The sequence below is a fragment of the Vipera berus genome, assembly GCF_964194415.1.
Source record: "Vipera berus genome assembly, chromosome: 1".
Taxonomy (NCBI): Eukaryota; Metazoa; Chordata; class Lepidosauria; order Squamata; family Viperidae; genus Vipera; species Vipera berus.
The window spans coordinates 33999261-34018662 of record NC_138202.1 but is presented as its reverse complement, the minus strand read 5'-3'; the positions used below and the strand labels follow the sequence as shown (position 1 = coordinate 34018662).

Sequence of the window (19402 nt, the reverse complement as noted above, 5' to 3'; positions counted from 1 at the left end):
CTCAGTCTTTTTCAGCATTCACTGAAACATTTAACCTCAGACCCTGAAATATTGTGTGCCTTGCATTGAAATTACGTCATTCATTTTTTGAATTTCAATATTTTGCATCTTAAAATTCATGTGTGAATGGTACTTCAATTTCATTTGATATATTTAATTGAGTCAAAGAGCAGAAAGCACCACTAACTTTAGTTTTCTAGTGAGAGTATCTGTTTGATGTACACTGTATTCCTCAATTTATAATCACAACGGGGACTGAAACTTCCATCACCAAGTAATGCAGTCATTAAGTAAGTTGTTTCCGATATTACAAAATCATCATGGTCATTAAGCAAATGATGCACTTGTTAAGCAAATCTGACTTCCCCCATTGACTTTGCTTGTGGGAAAGGTCACAGATGGCAATCATGTGACCCCAGGTCATTGCAACTATTATGAATAATGCTAGTTGTCAACACCCAAATTTAGAACATGTGACTGTGGGGATGCTGCGATATTCATAAGTGCGAGGACCCGTCATAAGTAATTTTTCAATGTTGTAACTGTGAACAACTGTTAAATGGTTGTAAGTCAAAGACTACTTCCATTGTTGTAGTCATTGGTTTTAACAGAGAGTCTGAAAATCACAAAGGAGGATGCTATCCGGATTTCCTGGAGGAGACTATTGACAGGATTGGTGCCATCTCTGAAATGCACTGATTTCCTGCTCCCTCTTGAATCTCTATACCCTCCTCAGAATGTGTACAGGCATGCTGAAAAGATGACTCAGCTTGAAATAATGATGCTGCAAGTACTATATTGTTGATCAATGTAGAGCCTACAGCTATGTGCAGGTAGTGACTGTCCCCTGCCAATAACTAGGCTGATATACTTTGCATCAAGATTCTGAATATCCTTCAAAGCAGCCCCTTGGAGAATGCATTGCAATTATCTATATGAAATGTGACAGGGGGGAAGGTTACTTTCGCCAGGGCCTTTTTCTCCAAGAAGGATTACAACTAAAAATTACCATTGTTTAACCATGTTCAGTACTATGATAACACACATACGCACACAAAATAAGAAGTAGGCTGAATTAGCCTAGTATTTTGTTGTGTTACACAGCAACCTATCACATACTAATAGGAAGCCCACAAACAGCACAAATTTCATTCAGTTTGGTGGGTATAACCAGCTTGTGGCAAATATATGAAGAAGTATTTTATCTTCCCTGAATCTCCCATCATTGTTTCATCTTATGATCTGGGGAAGTAGTCTTATAAAAGGAAACAGAAAAATCCTTCACTTTCAATACATAAAGGCTTTGATAAAGCCTATCGTGTTAGGAATTTAACCTGAGAATCTGCAAATTGGAGTATGAATATTTATTTAAGAAACATTGGAATAATACAATAAGCAACACTTAGATCAGAAGACCATTTTTCGTTGATGTTCAAGATTACTGTGAGTTGGGTAAATGTATATGATAAATCTACAATACAGATAAAATAGCTATACAGGTAGTTCTCAACTTACAACAGTTTGTTTAGTGACCAAAGTTACAACGGCACTGGAAAAAGTGACTTATGATCAGTTTTTATATTTATGACCATTGCAGCATTCCCATAGTTGTGTGATTTATATTCAGATGCTTGACAGCTGACACATATTATGATGGTTGCAATGTCCAAGGAATCATGTGATCCTCTTTTGTCCCCCTTTGACAAGCAAAGTCAGTAGAGAAACCAGATTCACTTAACAACTATGTTATTAATTTAATAACTGCAGTGATTCACTTAGCAATGTGGCAAGAAAAGTTGTAAAATGGGGCAAAATTCACTTAACAAAATTCTCACTTAGCAACATAAATTTTGGGCTCAATTGTAATTGTAAGTTGAGGACTACCTGTTCTTACTGTGTGTGTACTGTTGCTGACGATGTAATTTCAGTTGTGTGCTACATACAGTATTAAGGTAAATTGTGTATATTCAACAGAGCAGACTTTTGTTAGGTGCTCCCTTACAATGTTTAGGTGCATCTATATTTGCTGTGATAGCACAGTTGTGCGTTTTCTAGTAAACAGTAATGTGAGTGATAATACAAGTAAGAATGTCTAAAGAATGGAAAGGCAAGTCTTCGTGCTGTTGTCATTTTGAGCAGCACATTCTTAGTCTTTCCCCTTAAAAATAAAGTCCAGGAGATGAAAAAGGGAGATACAGGTGCATGGTCAAGAAGAGATTTGTGTTACATAAGAGCATCAATATGGTTGAAAGCATACCTTGGGTTAAGAGTGGTTGGCATTGTTTTACATGAAACCTCCAGCCCTTTCCTTAGGAAGCACTGATGCTGGGATGGAAAATTGGGTATTAAAGTGGAAAATAAGGGCCTAAAATTATTGAGGTTTGTGAAGGGCTGCTGTCAGAAATGCTTGTGTTCAAGAGAGCAATTTCCAGTGGCTTTGCTCCATTTTTTTTCAATTTAAATTTTTATACTTGTCTTCTTAATGCCCTGTCACTTTCTCTTACAACGACGTTAATAAAATGCTGAAATTGTCAGTTTCCTATCATTTTTTTTAAACTATAAGACTGAGTATTATCAGCCGTGATTCAGATTTTCATGCAACATGTCTATTCTTATCTATGCTTGGTGATGGAACTGTATCCACAGCTTTGGGATGGGTACTATTTTGCAATAGGCTATGTTCATACAACACACTAATCCAAAAGTAGCCACATTATGTCTCAGCATGAATGTTAACTTAGTCAATGTGTCATGATCAGCTGTTGTAATTTTGCCTCATATGTGACATTTTCTAGATATGTAATTCCATTGTTTATATGGTTAAAGTTGTCCCTTTTAGTGATTGCACAGTTTTTTCTCTCCTTTTATCCTCCTTTTTAATAGATTGAGCCAGTTCCTCCTCTTTCTGCGCTTTCTTAGCACTAATAACTTGTTTGGCTTCCCTCTATAGGTTCTTATACACTACTCTGTCAGCAGTGGATAGGAAAACTGGCCCATAACTAATATGCATCTTCAAAAAATTATTCTTTGATGGTACTCAGGGGAGTCCTTCGGGAGAAGGGCGGTATAGAAATTAAATTATTATTATTATTATTATTATTATTATTATTATTATTATTATTATTATTATTATTATTGTCAGTCAGATTTTTATTATAAGTTTCCATTTTAACTCTTTTTTTTTACTTCTAGGACGCCTGTGTTGCAAAGTGATGGAGAGGAATATGTAAAAAGATATAGGCAATTGGAGACAAAAGAACTTGAGACAGCAGGTGATAGCGAATCTTCCTGTAAACCAGGTATTTTCCCTACTTTCTTCTTATCTTAGAAATCCTCTCCAATCATGCATTGACCGTAAAATGGATTGTGAAATGCAGCATTTGGGAAACATTGGAATAAGATATTGTATTTGAAGGAATGGCTCTGTTTTTTTTTTACCAATTTCGGCAGCAAGAACTGAGTATGCCAGGAATAGAGAACACCAAGTGAAGCTGGCTGGAAGGAATTTGAAAAGAGATGGAAGGAAGCACTTCTTCACATAGCCCTTATGCCAGGGGTGTCAAACTCAATTTCATTGAGGGCCGCATCAGCATTGCGGTTGCCCTCAGGGGGCCGGGTGGGTATGGCCAGGGTGGGCGTGGCCTACTGGGTGGGCGTGGCTAGAGTGCATATTGCCTACTGGGTGGGCATGGCTAGCTCTACATCGTTCGCATCAAGGGTGCCTATGGGGGCCTGGGCAGGAGTGGGACAGATCTGAGGGTCTCTGGCAGAAGGAGGGTCTCTGGGCCAGGGCCAAGGCAGTGGGGGCCGTTCCCTCACTGTTTCCAGGATGGCTTTGCGGGCCACATGAAACCACTTCAGCGGGCCGGATCCGGCCCCCGGGCCTTGTGTTTGACATGTCTGCCTTATGCTAACCCTTTGAATTCATTAATATAAGACACAGTTTGTGACCACTAACTTGGATAACTTTAAAAGTAACTTGAGTAAGTTAATGGGCAGCTATGGACAGCTATTGATCTTTATAATACTACTCCTTGGCTGTTTGATTAAGATCAAATGTAGATAACCTAAATTTAGTTACTTGTATATTTGATTTGCCTCCCATCTTCTTTATACAGGAACACAAGATAGCATACATAATGCTCTTTCCTCCTATTTTTCTCCACAGCAACCACCCTATGAAGAGAGATTGGACTGAGAGAGAGTGATTGGCCAAAACGTTACCCATTGATCTAAGATGGACTAGAATCTGGGTATCCCCACTCTTAGTTCAATGTCCTTGTTTAACAACAACAGGGATTGCCATTGCTAAGCAATGCAGTCACGCAACATTGCACTTTATGAACGCATCATTTAGTGATGGAAATTGTCATCCCAGTTGCTGCTGTAACTTGAGAACTGCCTGTAATTAACTAACCTGTAACACTGATCAGCAAAGAGGCAGCTGCATTATGTGTCAGGTTGTAAATGTGGAATTTTCTTTAAGGATAGTGCAACGTAAAGTGAATTGTAGTCATCTGACAGAGGTGACAAGAATGTGAAATTGATTTTACTAATGAAATTTATTACCATTTTTCTGTTTCACCATTCTATAGCCTACATTAACAGAACATACTGAATCACAAATCAAATAATCTTACTTTATTTTAACAAACCAGAGTTAGGAAATTATAACAAATATTTTTGGGGCCACACTTGAACGATATGTCTTAGATATGTCTCCATTTAATTAAGATAGTTAATTAATGCATTAGCTGTACTTCCAGCAATATGAATTATTTATTTATACATAGATTAAAAAAATGCCTGATTTTCAGTGACTCAGAACATTTTGCACTATAAAAAAACTAGAATAATAAATTAAAAAGCAAAGAGATGTGCACCCAGATGAAGAATACTATGCCAAATAAAAACATTTAGTATTTTAAATAGTTTGGACCATTGATGTTACATATAGAACCAAAGTAGATGAATTACTGATGAGTAAAAGCTAGGTAAGGGACGTGGTGGCTCAGTGGGTTAGGACACTGAGCTTGTTGATCAGAAGATCGGCAGTTTGGCGGGTCGAATCCCGAGTGCCGCATAACAGAGTGAGCGCCTGTTACTCGTCCCAGCTTCTGCCAACCTAGCAGTTCTAAAGCACGTAAAAATGCAAGTAGAAAAATAGGGACCACTAAAGTGGGAAGGTAACAGCGCTCTGTGCGCCTTTGGCGTCTAGTCATGCCGGCCACATGACCACGGAGACGTCCTCGGACAAGCGCTGGCTCTTTGGCTTTGAAACAGAGATGAGCACCGGCCCCTAGAGTCGGGAACGACTAGCACGCATGTGCGGGGGAACCTTTACCTTTAAGGATCGTGTGCATATAGGAGAATAGAATAGAATAGAATAGAATAGAATAGAATAGAGCTGAAAGGGACTTTGGAGGACTTCTACTCTAGCCCCCGGCTCAAGCAGGAGAATCTATACCATTTCAGAAGAGTGACCGTATAGAAAATAAAATAAAGCATGGCATGTCTTAAGTGGGAGATTCCAGTGATGAGTAGCAAGAAAAAGGGAAATGTTTGGCAGTATAAGCATTTATAAATGTTATGTCTTCTAATAGAGGGATTGGATAGGGGGTGGAGCCTTATTATAATACATTTATTTATAATGCTTGTTATAAGAGTAAAGTGATGCCTTGGGAACCTTTCCTGAAGAAACTAAAGATTAAAATGTGTTTTAGCTTTAACTAGAAAGTAGATGGGAATAAAAAACTTCCTCCATTAATGTTATGCAAGGTAGTGTTTTCCTGCAGTCCTGTTTGGAACTGGGTAAAACAAATACATTAAGTTTTCTAGTTATTAATCAACATGTTTCTAGGCACCTGTCACTGAACATCTGGGATTTTCCTAGCACCACTTGAAATATATTTCGTAACCGCTTGAAATATCTTCTAGTTCAGTTTGGTCAAATTGCACAGAGCTCTTAATGTTTCCATACTGACATGTTTGAATTTGCCAGGGGGTGGATACCAGCCAGCTTTGTAATGTTGTGACAGAGTCTATGAGTCTTTCAGAAGCACTGCATACTTAAAAATAGTCCAATATTAATAGTAGCATTTTATTATCAACACTATAACTCGTTAACAGAAGAATGACTTATTTTTAGTTACCATACTGCAGTAATTAGTTATCTTAGTTATAAAGCTCAGATATATAAACAGTTCACTTTACTTCAATTTACTGCATCTCTACCAGAGAGATAGGGTTTTGAGATTTAGAACAAGCCAGGATCTTGAGTCTGTTTTGGACCTTGGTTAAGATTTAATTATACAAATAACTATATAAATAAAATTATATAAATAAAAGATTAACAAGAAAGAGTATCTGGCACTTTTTTAAGAAAAAAAGCACTGAATAAAATAATGTGAAGTCCTTCCAAACATTTCTTGCTCTTCTCATGAGACACTAACATGATTGACTGAATTCCGTTGCCAGGGCCTAACACACTGAAGCACAAAACAAGCATACTGGCTGGGCTTGTATAACCGAATGAGATACAAATCGGCCAACTGCATTATAAGTAGTTATTCCTTAATCTTCATTTGTTTAGTGACCGTTGGAGCTGAATAAAGAGACTACTGGTTCTCAAGCTTCTGGCTGTTGTAGCCCCTCCATGATAAATGTGTCCAAAATTCAGGCCTGATCTGGCCCACTTACATATATGATTGCCTTTTGCTTGCCCACCTACCTGCTGCTGCCAGTTCCTCTTGCTGCCCCCACTGTTGCACCCACTTCATTATGTGCCACTTCTGTACTTGCCAGAACCTTCTTTTACATAGTGTTCTTTCACATCAGTGCAGTTGGGGTTGTCTTGTGGCTAGCCAGGGACTTCTTTTGCAAAAGAATATTGCCACAAGAAAGGAGGCCTCAACTATGCTGGATCAAAAGAACTTTCTAACCAGATTTTTTTTGTGTGTGTGTGTTTGTGCTGGCACAGCCAGGGTTATCTTTCATGGGCTAGTGAAAGAAGACGAGTGTATGAATGATGATCCTGGAGGTTGTGTGGGCATGGCTGCAGGCAGGGCTAGGTGGCAGGGGCAGTTGGCATCAGGAAGTAAGGCACCCAAAATGGCAGAGATGGGAAGGGAGATAGGTGGGGAAGGTTGAAGAAGATTGAACAGCCTGTGGCTATTCTAATGCTTCTGCAGACAAAACATCCCTGTTTATGCTGTCTCTAATCAATAATTATGCAAAGTAATTATGCAGTTGGATTAGGAAGATCCAGATTAGGCAGAGATCCAGATTCAAAGGATGTAACATAGAGTGCCATGGATGAACATCTGTGCTTTTTCTGGAAAATGTTATATGAATATAAACCTAAAGCACTATTGATTATTTATGATAAAAGATTAAAATAATTAGTGAGGATGCAAGTATGACAAGATTTCTGAACCTGAGACTGACCACTTGGGAGCGTCAAATCTAAAACTTTGAGAAAAATGAAAAGAATGAAAGCGAAATTTGAAAAAATTGAATGAACCACAAAATGTCATTTAGCAATAGAAATAGGTGTCTCGATGCTGTAAGTTAACATGGACTGTCTTAATTGCAAAGAATGTATTCAGGAGATCAGGAACAGTTAAAAGAGAAAACATACAGAATGATTTTGATGAAAATAAAGAATAGTTTTAGATGTGGGTGAAAAACGAAGCAAAGAGCTTGCAGCAGAATGAATTGAATTACAAATAAAAATGATGAAATTATTTCTGATGAAACTGAAGTGGGAACACTAGAAGGAGAATTTTATGATGGGAATACTAATTTGTATGGAAATCATCTTGTATGTCAAGGAATGGTATTGAAATAAATTCTGTAAATGATAAAGTCCAAGAAAAAATGATGAAGTCATTAAAGATTGAAAGAATGGGAAAAGATGGTAAGGCTGCAGATATACATGATATAACAAATACCTGTACTAAAATATTTTTTAAAATTTTTTAATCCCATTTATATCCCGCCCTTCTCCAAAGACTCAGGGCGGCTTACAATTTAAGCACAAACCAATGTGCTTAGCAATAGCCTTCATTCTATGTATATGCCTGCTTATTAGGGCTTTCGGGGCCCCCCATGAAGTAGCCGAAGGACCACTCGGGACGACAGGTTACTTAACTAGGGCTTTATTTAGAGCAAGGCAAAAACAGAATAACTTGTCCGGCTTTTATAGCCGGCAGCTGTCAGTGGGGACCAATCAGGATTGTTCCTTTTGGCGCCGCGTCTAGCTGAACCAATCATCGCCGTCTTCTCTTGACAGTTCTTATTTCCGCATGGCTCGGTGTTTTGACAGCCGCGAGCTGTCAGTGGCTGCGCCTGCGCCCTGGCGGGGAACTTTGACAGCTGTCAAAGTTCCCGCGTGTTCTCCTGTCAGATTTGTTTTCCCTCACAGTAATAATGGAATAAACGGTTTTAACTTATTGCTAATGTCTTGTTTACGTATATAATACACCCCAAGCGGCATTATTACAAAGTCAGCTTATTGCCCCCAACAATAAATATGGTTTGCTTATAAAGTGGCAGTGTAACTTGCTTCATGTGTGTTTGGGTGCCGCACATATACCTGATGATTGGAAAAATGTTACTATTTCTATGATAAGAGTCAATGCAAAAAGAGGATTGATTTTGTTAAATGTTCTGGAAAGATGTTTGGCAGAATTCTGGTGTAAAGGACATAGAAATGACGAGTAAAGAGCAGTTTAGTGGCCTAGTGATGAAGCTGCTCGCCTCCGAGTTGGAAGGTTGGCAGATGTAGCAGCAGATGTTTCTCTTCTAGGGCGCAAAGAAAAAATATCTGCTGCGAGCTCCAAATGGCATCAGGAAGGGCGTCTGGCCAGTAAATGCACAGCTCCATCCCCAGTCAACCCAACTCTACCCCAAATTAAGGGATTATGGGAGTAAAAAAGAGAATTTAGAGGTGATGAGTAGAATTTGGGAAGTGCCAGCATGGTTTCATGTTGGACAGAGTCTTCACCTTACCAAAGAACATAAGTCAAATATTTGATTTCTTTGTTTATTCTTTGTACTGTGTTATTCTTAGAGAATAACAGTAAGTGCCATACCAAAGAGTATTGGATGTCAGTTAGAAATCTGCATTGACAAAATTTTCATCTGTCAGTTGCAATAGGCCCTACTGCTTGGATCTGCACATATACTATGCCAGTACATTATGACATACTAGGTACTTGGGAAGAACTCAGTGCATTTGAGGACCAAGATTTCCTAAAGAACTGGCAATTATGGCTTTAGATTTTATTAACTGTGCTACTGAGTCTGCAGAAGCACATTAAGGATAAATAACCTTACAGCTTAATGTGTTGTATAAACCAGAACATCTGTTATCTTTTTAAATTCATAATTTCAGCTGCTTGAAAGAAATAGCAAAATATGAATGGTGCATATGAATGAGAAATTTCAATTAGATCACTGAAATACCAGTTTTTGCTTTCATTTCTTTTCATCCTTTTATGATTCCTGTCAAAAGCAGGTTCGCGTTTCTGAACGCTGAGCCAACTGTAGATCTTGTACACAGTTGAAGGAATAGTTAGATATTAAAAATTAGAAAACATGCGGTCATTCAGAAGAGATGCAAACTGTGGTGGTTGCACAAATCTCTTGTGCTAATTTGTCTTCAGTAACTACTGCTGACCTAATCTGTGGAAACTTGGATTTTGTGGTCTCTGAGTACAGTATTTTGATTAACCTGCATTTCTGATCTCTTAATTTGTGTCTCCAGGAACATCTCAGCATGAATGTACTTTTGTGGCTTGCATACCAGGTGGCAATTACAAATACCCTGATTTGCCCATCTCAAGATACAAGGAAGAGGTTACCAATTTATTTTTAAATCGTAGCTAAAATTACAACTGTTAGGTTTTTCTTCCACCCTGCCCATCACTTTTCTTTGATTGCTTTTGATTTTGTCCATTAGTGGTTATTGTGATGCTGAATTAACTTTATTTTTCTGTCTTTCAAGCTTGTCTGCATGAATATTAAGTTATACTAGGCTAACTGGGTTTGTTGTTCACCCTATTTTGAATGGGAAATTCACTGCCTCATAAAGTAATAAGTGGAGAGCCGAAAGTGCTGCTAAATATGCCACTTACTTTGTAACTTGAAGAGATGTATGTGGCCTGAAGTGCTTTTCTTCAGCGCTGTTAATGTGGCAGTGCTAATCTTTTTTTGTTTGGATGATATTGCTACAGTTATTCACACTTCAATAATGTCTGAAAGGTATTATTTAGAAGCATGGGGGTTAACATGGAAAAAGAACTGCAGTCCTTGAAATAAGGCAGGAAAGCTATTGTCTTGTACTTGCCAGTCTTGCGTTTACTTGACTTAAACACAACTCTCCACTCTATTGCACCCTTTTTTGTATGTTTGTTTTAATGGAAAATGAATTTAACAATACAGTAAACAATCTGCTGATTGTACTCCAACAATTTAAGGGATGTTTCATAAAGTAAATATTCATGAACTAAAGTGTTGATTAAAAAAGATTGGAGAATAAAAAGAAATTTATATATAAACAGATTTTATGGAATATGGCTTAAAGTGTGGATTTTTTTAAAAAAAACAGTTGGGATTTAACAATATCTGCTCTTGATGTAGATGTTCTAGAGGAGAATATCTAGCAGCCAGATCAGCAAAAGAGGAGATAAATGACAATTTAAAATAATTTTTGGGGGTAGGCAGACAAATATGGCAGAAGTAGAGGAGTGAGGGCTGAAAAGTGAGACAAAGCAATTTTGGATACTGTTAATGGTATACCAACAAGAATTTTCTACAGAGAATATAGAAAAGAGAAATTCAGAATTTTTAAGAATGGAAGAAGGCAGAACTGGAAAAATATTTTAAGATTTAGGTCTCTCATTGTTTTAATACATTTTTTTTAAAAATTTCAGGTGCTTTCATTGATAGAAAACCACTCGGTGGTAATTGTACATGGATCTACTGGTAGTGGCAAAAGCACACAACTTCCACAGTATGTTTTGGATCACTGTGTACAGCATTCTATTTATTGTAACATTGCGGTTACACAGCCCAGGAGAATTGGTGCCAGCAGCATTGCAAGATGGATTAGCAAGCAGAGATCATGGCCCTTGGGTGAACTTGTGGGCTACCAGGTAGAGCAGTGTGTTACTATGCATCACATAATATCTCTGCAGTGGAAATCGCATCCAGGTTTTGCTTCCCCCCTCCTTTTAAAATTCATTCTCTGTGCTGTACGGGAATTAATTTAATTTCTTATGTAGCTTCTGGGTGTACTAAAATTATAAATGTAGCTTTATAAAAAAACAGTGGTCAAAATACAAGGTTGTATAAGTGGAACAAGAGTCTACTTTCCCATTGTACCAGGTGTAGCCTGTTTATGTCCAAATTTGGTCTAAACAGTTATCAACACTTGGGAGGGGGTTGAAGGAGTGATGAGAAATTAAATCTGTATAGCCTTTTGTCAATTGAACCATCACTATTGGATTCCTAACCCTTGGTATTTTGTATGCAAGCTTATGGTTGAGGCTCCTTGGATTCCTTCCACTGATAAGTCCTATCCTTGACTCAAATATATTTTTTGTAGTCTATCATTAAGATCCCCAATTTGATTACTGAGCTCAGAATTTTATATTTTCTTTGTAAAGATGTTTGTATAGTTTCTTCTGAGCTTGTCTTTAATCAGACATTTAAAATGCTTTTGTTCCAGTGTTTTATGCATAATTATGCATTATGCATAATTACTCTTAGCTGCTACTGTTTTTGACTTCAGATTGTTATAATTTAATCTTGTTTTAAATTTCCATAAGGTATTTTATGAAATCTTCCTTTCATCTGAAGAATAGAAGTCACTAACTTAAGTACCCAAATGTCTTTGATTTTATAACACTGAAGTACATTATGTACAAATAATTGGAATTCATGCACAAACTTAAAGGCACATAGTGGCAGCAACTTAAACATGGATAATATCAGCTGCAAATGAGGGACAATGCAACATTAATGCTGTGGCTAATTTTAATTTTTTTTTATTATCATGAAACAACACCATACCAGAAGTCTAGCAGTGTGCGGGCAAGCATTATCATGAACTAACACCACAATGGAAGTGGTGCCATTGAAAATCCTGCCAAATGTGAAGATGCCAAAGGAGTACTGCTAGTGAATTTCATGGAGCATGGTTCGACCATCAGTTCAGAAGTCTACTGTGAAACTTCATGAAAACTCAGATGAGCCATCCATAACAAGTGTCGGGGCATGCTGACTTTCAGTGTGGTGTTGGTTCACGATAATGCTCATCCACACACCACTAGACGCACCCAAGAACTTTTGAAGCAGTTCCGTTGGGATGTTTTTGATCAACCCCCCCGCCCCCCAGATTTGGTACTGAGCGGCGACTACTAAGGAATTTCAAACCTTGTAAGACGTTATGACAAGTGCCTCAATCTGAGTGGCTGTTATGTTGAAAAGTATTGTAATAATGTAGTTTTCTAATGTGTATAATAAAAGTTCTGTTTGATAATCAAACAGAGATTTATTTCCGAATTGCCGTCCTAAATGCAACATGTGCTGTATCTTTCCAACATTCCAGGTTGGTTTAGAAAAATTTGCAACACAGAATACAAAGCTGATTTATATGACAACTGGAGTCCTCCTGCAGAAAGTAGTTGGAGCCAAAAGTCTTTTGGAGTTCACCCATATCTTCATAGATGAAGTAAGTTGAAGTTAGTTAGAATTTTATTGGCCAAAAAATGAACCTTAAAGTATGTATGCTAAGAGAATGCCTTAAAAAAGATGCATTAGAATGTTTTAATTTTAGAAATGTTTTTAAAGAAAAGCTTAGTGTTTTAAAATGGGTGAAAAAAATATTTTTCCCTTTAAGGTCAAACAATCTGAAAGAATACAGTGATTTTTTATATATATAAATGATAGTTTATAAAGATTATTAGGTGCAAATAGAAATGCATATTATTTCAACAGCAAGGAAGATAAAGCAGTAATGGTTAAATTGGTTGTTGTATTCAAAGAGGAGAATATATTTATGTTTTTTATTTGGATATCACTTCTGGATTTTGTGCTTGTGATAAAAAAAAAGAAACTGGTTTTGCTGATTAGATAGATTTGTAATAAAAATAGTTAGTTATATATTAATGTGTAAAAGTAAAAAGCTGAGTTAATGTTGTACTGTGCTAAAAAGAGTTGGAAGTCAACGCCTTTTTCTTTCTTCCTCATATTTCTTTCCCCCTTTTTTTCTTCCCTTAATTTCCTATTTTTATTTTTCTTTGTATTTTATACATTGATAAAAGAATAAAAATTATATATAGATGAAGTAAGTTGGACAAAGGTAGAACATTACTTTAGAACTGGTCTGTTTATGTTGAATGCTTCTGGTTTCTTTGGATTACACATACGTAAAATTACATTCAGTCTGTTTTTATCACAGATACTTTCTATGGAAGTTTTTATGAGAGTTCTGTCAATGATATACAGTATTGCATATAACATTTGATTAAACAGTAAAAGCATTAATGTATTAATGTCTATGTGGATTCTCAGACATCCAGGTTATGGTGTTTTTTCAAAAGGCAACTGAACTTTGTTTTTCCTTGAAGATGTTTTGCTTCTAAAGAAACTTCTGCATGCGAAGTGAAATGCCTTTTAAGGAAAAACAAAGGAAGTCCAGTTGCCTTTTGGAAAAGCACCTTTGGACTCTAATGCATTAGGAATAAGTTCCTATTTCTTTGGAATATGGCTAGTCCTCGACCAGAGTTAGGACCAGAATTTCGGTCCTAAGTGATGCATCACATTACCGCATATTTACTTCAGTCGTTAAGCAAATCACTGCAGTTTGTTTAATGAATCACGCTATCATTAAGCAGATCTGATTTCCCCAATTCTGCTTGTCAGAAGCTGTCTGGAAAGGTTGCAAATCATGATCATGTGACCGCAAGATACTGCAACCATCATAAATAGTTGCTAAATGCTTGAATTGCGAGCATGTGACAGTAGAGACAATCTTAACAATCATAATTTCAAGGGCAGGTTGTAATGTTTTTTTTGTCATAACTTATGACAAAATATGAGCCTTGGTGGAGCAGTGGACTAATGCCTCCTTAAGTAACACCAGCTGCCTGCAATTATTGCAGGTTCGCATCCCACCAGGCTCAAGGTTGACTCAGCCTTCCATCCTTCCGAGGTAGGTAAAATGAGGACCCAGATTGTTGGGGGCAATAAGCTGACTTTGTAATAATGCCGCTTGGGGGAGGGCAAAAACCCTAATAAGCAGGCATATACATAGAATGAAGGCTATTGCTAAGCACATTTGATTTGTGCTTAGATTGTAAGCCGCCCTGAGTCTTCGGAGAAGGGCGGGATATGAATGGGATTAAAATAAAAAAATAAAAATAAAACTTTGAACTGTTGTTAAATGAACAATCATAAGTTGAGACTTAACTGTATACATGGGTCTTTTAATTTTCTCAAGGTGAGATGTATGTCTGGCATCTTTGGGCAGTTCTCAAGATACATGGTTTATAATGGCCCTGAACTCAGGGTTTTTTTGTGTTTTTTTTTGGGGGGGGGCATAATCCTGTTTTAGTATTCCACTTGAACAGTTGAGCCTGGCTGTTTGACTTTTCCAAAGTACCCTGAAGTAATTACAGTGCTAAATTTAGTGGCTAGATCAAGCACCCTGACAGTTTTTGGAGTATTGGTAATGCTGCCCTGTTCTATCAAATTAAGTCTATCGGGTTTATTTTTAACAGATATATTTATTAATAATATTGCATAGTATAAAAGACAAATAAGTCTAGGTTTTCTTGGCCTTGATCACCATTAATCACAATGACTGGATCCAGCATTTCAACACAACTGTCATTGGAATATATAGGATCAATTAAGTTTGGATATGAGTAAGTTAGCTTAGCAGGGAGTAACTTAATCTCAAGAGCAGAGGACAATCTTGTATAAGTCTAGTCTGAAAAGAAGACCGTATAGCCGGGACAAAATCTGTTTGATTTAGTTAGAATGACATTAAATTTGTTGTAATAAAATGTATAAAACTACTCATTAATCACGTATTTCACATCACCTCCAAAACTTCAAAATTAAAATTTGATAACCATTGCTGGAAGTTTTTAGGTCCATATTCAAAGCTTTTGAAAATAGTACGGTACCCCTGAGGCCTGAGGACATACATGTCTGATTCAGCTTTTTCAATTGTAATTCTCTTATTTAGGTCATTAATTGTATTTCAGCAAAGCTCTTCAATTGTGTACCTTACTCTTTTTTAAAGCTATTGAGAGCCTGCTGTTTTCTAGTGGTTCATCTCAGAATCCATGTGCACCTATAGTAAATTCATTTCAAGTGGAGCCATCTCATCTTTTAATATTATGTTTTAGATACATGAGCGTACCGAAGACATGGATCTCTTGCTGTTGGTGATCCGTAAACTGCTCCACACAAATTCACGATTTGTGAAGGTAACGGAGAATTTCCAGGATTATTCAGTAATGCAGTAATATTCTACCACAGCTCATTGGAAAAAGTTCCTAAGTTTCTGTTGTTAACATTTATCAATAGGATATAGGCAGCTATTTGTAGAAAGTCCTCATTGCTTTTGATCTTGTATGTAAATACTTTCATTATTTTTCTCATTCACAAAGAACACTAATGCTGTTGGTCCTCACTTAACAACCAGTCACTTAGCAATTGTTCAGAGTTACTATGGACCCCCAAAAAGATACTGACAACCCAGATTCAAGATTCTGATGTTACACACCCTTTCTTAATCACATTATTGCATTTTTGGTGCCCTGCAACCAGCCCACATTTGTAGCTGTTTACAGTGTCCAGTGGTCACATGACCATGATTTACAGTGGGGTATTTTTTGGCTGGAAATTGACATTTACTTTTGGTTTCCGGCAAAAAAACCTCACCCAAATGCCCATTGTGAACAATGGGTTTACTTAACAACCACAGTCTTCATTTAATAATCATGGCATTTGTTAACAGACACAAGAAATAATGTAAAATCAGTCACATAATGACCTGCTGAACAACTGTTGTGACCTTCAACTGGCACAATTATGGTCATAAGTCAAGGACTACCTGTGCCTTTTTCTTAAAATGTTTGGCTTCAACATTGTCCTGTATTTAAGAAAGTGAATAATCTTTAGTTTAAGATAAATTCTTTTCACTCCTTAATTCATTTTTAGAGGTTTCTCCACTGCCATCTGTTACTAATGGTAACTTGTTCCCTCACTGATGAAAAGCTAAATTCAGTCCATTTAAAACTAAGAGTTACAGCCAAATTTATTCTGAAGCAATCCATGTGTATGGGGGGGGGAATGTTCTCATCTGAAGAGCTCAGAGGTCTGGATGTTTTCCCTGGCATTAATAATGGGGGTAGCCATGAAAGTTCTGGGTGCCCTTGTGAGTATCTATCTTAAAAATATTGGCTTCTGCCCATAAAATGCTTGAAGGGATTGGTGTGACATTAACAATTTTCTTGCAATAAAAACTGCACAGTTTAATGTGCTATATTGATGGCTGTAAAATTATTCTCTCCTGTGAAAGAAAACAATAGGATGGTGTTCTCTCTGTCCATTGTTCCTCAACAGACATTGATAGTTGACAACCCCAGGGATATAGGTGGGTGCAGATAAAAAATTAAGTAGGCAGCTAAAAATATTTCCCCGCCTGAAATGGGAAATGTTGCATCTTAACAACCCACTAGATTTTAATCTAAACCAAAAAAATGTTTTATTACATTTCCTGTATATAAATTTGGAACTGATTTTAGACATATAATAATGTTTCTTCTTGTTCATATTAAACAGCCACATTGTGATATTTTCTCATATATATTTCATTTTTAAATTTGAGAGATGTGACTAAAGTTACATACACATTGTACTAAGAAATTTCTATTTTATGTGATGTTGCTTGGATTATAAGGAACAAATTGAAGGCTCGGGGGGGGGGAATGCAGTCACAAGCCTGCAGCTTTATATTTACATATAAAATGAAAAAAATCATTTTTGTATTAAGGAGGCTTGAGGAATGGACCAGCTGTGGATTTATTTTTATTTATTTTATTTATTAAATTGATATTTATTCCTACCACTGTGCTTCATTCACTTAAACATTTTCTTACTTATATGTCCAAAGTTGGATTATTTGGATAGATTCATGCATCTTCTTAAGTCTTAATGTGATTTATTTCATCTTGCCTTGGCAAATTTCTTAAACCAGTTTTGTGAATGGTAGATTATGATTTACTATAATTCAATAGACAAATGCAGCATTATATATGGTGTATTTCACACATAGTGCCATTTATGCAATTTCCTTAAAATTTTTTAATAAGGAAAGAACATTGTAGTTATAAGATATGAATTAGTAATTAGCAAATTGTGTATCCAAACTTGGAATTGATCATTATATGAAGTATTGCAAATTTATCAAGCTAAAAGGATTAGTAAAGATAGAAATACTGCAGATTTATAGTTTTGGATTATTGATGTGTGTGTATATATAATCCAAAACAGGATCTGAAAAATAAAGATTTTTTTCTTGGTTCCTTCAAGTCAATTTGACTTCTAGTGAGATTTGAGAAAGAGTGACATGGCCCAAGGTCACCAATCTGGCTTTGTATCTGATGTAAGACAGAACTAGAACTAATGCCCCCCCCCCCTATTTTCTACCCTGCTGCCTTAACAATTACACCAAATTAGCTCTCAAAATACTTGATGTCAAAAAAACAAAACATCCTCACATTCCGATGGATTGTACTTCATTATTGTAGTTCACTCTTTGCAGCAAAAATCAATAAGATACATGTCCATATATGTTTCCACTTCCTCACTCCAGGAAGTAAACTCAACATTTTCTAAAATATTGTGCGATATTGGCAAACACAAATGATTCTAAATTTTTGTATGCTGCTGTTTTTAAGGTAATTCTGATGTCTGCAACTATTGACTGTCAAGAATTTGCCAACTATTTTGCACTACCAGTTCGCAACAAATTGTATCCAGCCTATGTATTTCAAGTGGAAGGAAAACCTCATGCAATTGACGAATATTACCTGGATGATCTGAAGCCCGTCCTTAGTTATATTAAGGTATGGAATAACTAACTTTGATTTATCTGTCACTGGATATCTAGAAGGAGGAGCCCTGCTGGCGCAGTGCTTAGAATCCAGTATTACAAGCAAACTCTCTGTAGCCTGAATTTGATCCTCCCAGGGCTCAAAGTTGACTCAGCCTTCCATCCTTCTGAGGTCAGTATAATGATGACCCAGATTGTTGAGGGCAATATGCTGCCATTGTAAACTGCCCAGAGAATGCTGTATGTAAGTTTAAGTGATGGTATATAAGTTTAAGTGATATTACTATTTCTATCTAAAATATGTCGATGGCAGAGATGATTGAAATAGAGAATTTTCCCAATCAGTTGTGAAATAATAATAATAATAATAATAATAATAATAATAATAATAATAATAATAATAATAATAATAAATAATAATAATAATAATAATAATAATAATAATAATAATAATAATAATAATAATAATAATAATAATAATAATTATCATCATCATCATCACATGGCTTTGTTACATTAGCCAGGAGACCACAGTGCAAGTGCAAAGTAGTAGTTTGGCTTGCCAAGATGCTAACCCTGTTGTAGGACACACTTGCATGCTTCCCAGGATGCGCCACAGGAGGGTAACTGTTTTCACACCAGAGAGAAAGACAAGGGGCTCTTCCTGCAGCTTCACCCAAGGACCGTTTTTTCCCAGAGCTGCCTCGCAAATAGGCACCACAACTGGGAAGGTTCAGAACCATCAGGAATCTGACTGCCTGCACAGAGCACGAAATGGTCTCCCCATCAAAATGGTACCTATCTATCTACTTCAATAGAACAGACAGAAGCTGAGGCAAGTGAGAGGAGCTCACCCTGCCACATAGTGCTACCACAGACATGTTAAACTCGTGATGTCACATGATGTTGCACAACCTATCAGGACAGTTTTGTCATTGCCGGCAATAGGGTGGGCACGGCTTCTGGATGACACGTCCGGCCTGCGGGCTGCTGCTAGGACTTGAACTGCCAGAACAAAGACCATCTCCAGTGTCATTAAGTCACTGAGCCACTGCACCTCCATGCTGGTTTTAAATCTAACGAGATTCCATACTATCAGTACCTGAGCTCATACATTTGCTATGTGTCATGCACTGTTTCAACCAGGTTTTTTTTAAAATAAACTATAGCAATTTAAGTTGGGAAAAAAATCTGAATTCATTGAGCAAGATACGCTGGTTACAAGGCAATGGCTAATTTTTAAACTGTACTATAGAGGTTCAT

The 19402-nt window shown here is 36.8% G+C and overlaps 1 protein-coding gene across 1 annotated transcript in view; it reads left to right on the top strand.

Annotated features, from left to right (window-relative positions):
• Window positions 1–19402, top strand: part of TDRD9 (tudor domain containing 9) — a 91759-nt gene that overhangs the window by 16512 nt on the left and 55845 nt on the right. Inside the window, exons 2-7 of the mRNA XM_081318992.1 lie at window positions 3193–3299; window positions 9770–9861; window positions 10938–11159; window positions 12617–12739; window positions 15426–15506; window positions 17985–18152. Of these exons, the coding sequence (XP_081175118.1) occupies window positions 3193–3299; window positions 9770–9861; window positions 10938–11159; window positions 12617–12739; window positions 15426–15506; window positions 17985–18152 (793 nt within the window). The remainder of the gene's footprint in view (window positions 1–3192; window positions 3300–9769; window positions 9862–10937; window positions 11160–12616; window positions 12740–15425; window positions 15507–17984; window positions 18153–19402) is intronic.